The 4,579-nt window shown below is 40.0% G+C and overlaps 1 protein-coding gene across 1 annotated transcript; it reads right to left on the bottom strand.

Moving 5' to 3' along the window:
- Positions 1-1,699: 1,699 nt before the first annotated feature.
- LOC134582689 (olfactory receptor 8H1-like) lies at positions 1,700-4,308 on the bottom strand. The gene is made up of 2 exons (XM_063439336.1): positions 3,403-4,308; positions 1,700-1,723 (listed from the first exon to the last, which is right to left on the bottom strand). The coding sequence occupies exons 1-2, from the start codon at positions 4,306-4,308 to the stop codon at positions 1,700-1,702; spliced, it is 930 nt and encodes a 309-aa protein (XP_063295406.1).
- Between the last annotated feature and the right edge of the window lie 271 nt (positions 4,309-4,579).

The following is a 4,579-nucleotide window of genomic DNA, read 5'->3' as shown; positions in this document are numbered from 1 at the left end:
GTGTAAGGAGGTCCCCTGTCTCCTCGCACACAGTGTATTATAACTGCAGCTATAAGGTTATGGTGTAAGGAGGTCCCCTGTCTCCCTGCATATAGTGTATTATAACTGCAGCTATAAGGTTATGGTGTAAGGAGGTTCCCTGTCTCCCTGCACACAGTGTATTATAACTGTAGCTATAAGGTTATGGTGTAAGGAGGTCCCCTGTCTCCCTGCACACAGTGTATTATAACTGCAGCTATAAGGTTATGGTGTAAGGAGGTCCCCTGTCTCCTCGCACACAGTGTATTATAACTGCAGCTATAAGGTTATGGTGTAAGGAGGTCCCCTGTCTCCCTGCATATAGTGTATTATAACTGCAGCTATAAGGTTATGGTGTAAGGAGGTTCCCTGTCTCCCTGCACACAGTGTATTATAACTGTAGCTATAAGGTTATGGTGTAAGGAGGTCCCCTGTCTCCCTGCACACAGTGTATTATAACTGCAGCTATAAGGTAATGGTGTAAGGAGGTCCCCTGTCTCCCCGCACACGGTGTATTATAACTGCAGCTATAAGGTTATGGTGTAAGGAGGTCCCCTGTCTCCCCGCACACGGTGTATTATAACTGCAGCTATAAGGTTATGGTGTAAGGAGGTCCCCTGTCTCCCCGCACACAGTGTATTATAACTGCAGCTATAAGGTTATGGTGTACAGATGTTTAAATTTTACAAAACAAAAAAGGCACATTTTTTATTCAGTTTTTGGTCATCTTTTGAAATGGAAGTTCCTCCTGGAATTTACTTTGAAGAAAACCATCACTTTATTAAACAAAATGACGGAATTTAACTGCCACTGTTCAGAATATTTATTTAATATCCCCTGATGTGGTGTAACTATACTGATTTGCAGATATCTGTTATAGACGTTTGCTCAGAGAAGGAAAATCTGCTTTACTACTAGTGTACAGTTTGACTGACTCCTATAGATTTTAGTAAATTTGCTTTATGTGAACTATTGTGTGTAACCTGCATAACCTCTGATTGTTTCGTTAGCTAAATAATCTTCAAGCAATGACCAACAGGCCAGAAAAATGGTGACTTAAATAATAATAAAGAGATCTTCGGTACCCGATGAACGTGGAAGTCATTAACTCCGAGCCTCGCTGCATTTATATTTCTCTAACTTAACGCGGTTTTAGATTTTATTGGAGGGAACTTCTCATTTCATTCTAACTACTGGAATGAACTTACCGTTATTATTTTTACTGTTTTTTTTTCAGTTGAGAAGAACACAACAGTTTATGTATTTATGTTTAGAATGATGGGCCAAAACTATAAAAACAATCAATATTTTTATACTTATAGATTTTTATTCAAAATCATTTGTAGGTAAAGGAGAGAAGACCAACCCTTCCCAGTTGAAAAAGGTTAAAAATAATAAAAAAAATACATATAAAATAATGAAAATACTTTTTTAATTTTAATACTGAATTGTGAGAGAGGTTTCGAGCACACGTGGTTGTTGTTCTCACGTTTCCCATTTATAGTTATTTTATGTCCATGCAAGTGTGTGAACAGGTTCGTTGATTCCTTGTGTATAGTTAGATGGAGCCGTAGTGGGACATTTGGTGATGATTCTATTACACCGGCTGCTATCATGATGACAGTTATCCCTTATCCTTGCCTGTTTCTAGAGTTATTTTATCGCAAACATCGGGATTGTCTTATCTGGTCATCCTGTTGATTATCTGTATTTTAAAAGCCGTTACACAGATACACACTCACAGAGACACACACTCTCAGATGTGTATTCCCAGACACCCACATACTAAACAGGTAGATCCCCATCTGTTGTATAACTCGCACAATGCTTGCCCAGTGGGATCTACCATGTATTTATCGTGCCGGGTTTTATTTGTGAGCATTGTTTGTATTGGATTATAAGCATGTTTTTGTGTAGAGTGTGTGTGCTTGTAGGGGTGCATTTGTGTGTATTGCTGGGATTTGAATGCATGTTTGTATGTACTGTTGCTATTTAAAATCAGTTGTGTACTTGTGTGTAGTGTTGGTGTTCGTGTTTGTATATATAGTTGCTTTTTGATTGCAGGTGAGTGTATGTAACTTTGGTATTTTAATGAAACAAACTGAAACATGCTGACACATGCACACACATACTGAAAAACACAGTTACACACAAGTGCACACACTAACACATACACACAGATCACAATTTACATTTTTTTTAACCAACCCCCTTCTTCCATACCTTTTGGGTTGAGGAGGCTGGCTGAGACAGATGGGAGTATGGCCTGGTCCTCCCCTCTCTCCATCTCTCATGCGGCTTGTTGGTAAACAGGATGGACGTGACTTGTTCTCCCTCCCAGCACATTGGCTTCACATTAAACAAGGGTCTCCTAGCACTGTTAACGTGCTGCCGTGCCTGACCAGTCCCCTGATCAAAGTTGGCCATCGGATGACCCAACAGCACCCATCAGCTTGCGGCCCCGGTTCAGCACATACACAAACCACATTGCCAGACATGCACACAATCCCAGGCACACTCACTACAAGATACACATGTCAAAATACAAACTACACATGACTCTAGCTCCCCTCCATTTTCCGACCATTTTCTTGTAGGATGTTGGCTTCCCTGGGGTCTACCAGAGAGCAAGCTGGTATGTAGGGTGACTTTCAAGGTGTTTTTTAAGTGGCAGGAAAGTGAGGGGAGACAGTGTTTGTGACATTCATAGCACACACCTGGTGGTGTCATTGGTGGCACTGTTATGGTGTTCCGTCATGCCATACAAATCTCGGTCAATGTCCCGTCATACTGTACAGATCTCTGTGAATGTCCATCATACTGTACAGTTTTCTATCAATGTCCTGTCATGCCGTGCAGATCTCTGTCAATGTCCCACTGTTATATCTATATATTGTGTGGTCTGCCTGAGCAAGACCATCCACAGACTGCATAGTGTTAGAATCTACTAGCGAATCCCCTTACTTGAGCAGGCTCCAAACAGTGGCCCTGTTTTAAACCTTAAAGCATCCAAAAAAGTGGAAAATCTCTAAATGCCTAATCTGTCCTCCAAGCCAATGTACCTTCAACATTTTCAGGCATAGCAAAAGACTTGACAAAAGATCCCAAGGAGGAACAAAATAGAACTGTTTAACGTTTCAACCAGCAAGTTACAAACTCCTGCTAATCTGTAAATGGACTTTGTCACTATCAAAAATATGGGAAAAGTTATGATATATAAGAAAAAATAACAACATGTCTTATTAGCATGATTAACGAAGTGTATCAAGGATGGGCCATTTCCTCATATTTTATTAACCCAGATGATATGATATCTATCCATTTTGAGATGTTTTACTACTATGGTAAAAAGTAATTTCTTTTAATGGTCAGAGCCTTTCTCACAGTACTTTTGACCTGTTTATTTCTGATACTGTAGATAATTGGATTCAGCATGGGAGTCACAACTGTGTAGAGAATGGACACAATCTTGTCCCGGTTAGGTGAATAACTAGATTGTGGACGCATGTACATGAAGATAATGGCTCCATAATAAATAAAGACCACAATGAGGTGAGATGCACAAGTGGAGAAAGCCTTGTATCGCCCATTGTTGGAGTTAATTTTTAGGATGTTGGAGATTATATGGATATATGAACTGAAGGTCAGCAAGAATGAACAAAAGGCAAATAATCCACCAGCTATGTACACAGCTATTTCATTAAACAGAGTATCTCTGCATGAGAGTCGGAAGAGTGGAGGCATCTCACAGAAATAGTGGTTGACATGGTTCGACTTGCAGTAGGGAAGTTGGAAGGTGAAGGAAGTGTGGATTATAGAATTCAGAAAACACACGGTCCATGAACCAGTAGCCAGGCACAGGCAGAACCTATTGTCCATGATTGTATTGTACTGTAAAGGTTTACAGATAGCAGCGTATCTGTCTAAAGCCATGGCGGCCAATATTAAACATTCTGTGGCTCCAAGTGCAAGATGGAAGTACATCTGGGTGGCACATCCTAAAAATGAAATGCGCTTGTCCTGATCTAATGTGTTTTCTAGTATTTTTGGGACGATGGTTGAGGAGAAGGCAATGTCAATGATGGAGAGGTGAGTGAGGAAGAAGTACATTGGGGTCTGAAGCTGAGTGTTGACTCTCACCACTGTGATCAGAAGAAGGTTTCCCAGCAATGTGATTATGTACATGATCAGTAATAGGAGGAAGCAGAAAGCTTGCAGGTAGGGGGCAGCAGTACTGGCGAGACCAAGCAGGATAAAATCCCTCACGTTGGTTTGGTTTGAATTATCCATAACACTCTGCAAATTATAACTCAGTAGGAGGAAGATATTATCAACAGCAAAACGAATTACTGAATTATATGGGTCTGTACCATCACATATTGCCTGAACAAAAAAGAAAAACAAAACCCAAATCATTCTGACATTACACTTATATTAACAATGTTTTTTTCCATTTTAGCTTAAGTAGCAATATAATATTTAAATAGCAAGTTACTAGTGAAATATGCAAATGGTTTCTAAACCATGGCGTATTTCATATGCTGGCTGGATAGATGTTCAC

This window comes from Pelobates fuscus, chromosome 13 (genome assembly GCF_036172605.1).
Source record: "Pelobates fuscus isolate aPelFus1 chromosome 13, aPelFus1.pri, whole genome shotgun sequence".
Taxonomy (NCBI): domain Eukaryota; kingdom Metazoa; phylum Chordata; class Amphibia; order Anura; family Pelobatidae; genus Pelobates; species Pelobates fuscus.
The sequence above is the reverse complement of the archived record's forward strand: the minus strand, read 5'-3'. Positions and strand labels throughout refer to the sequence as shown.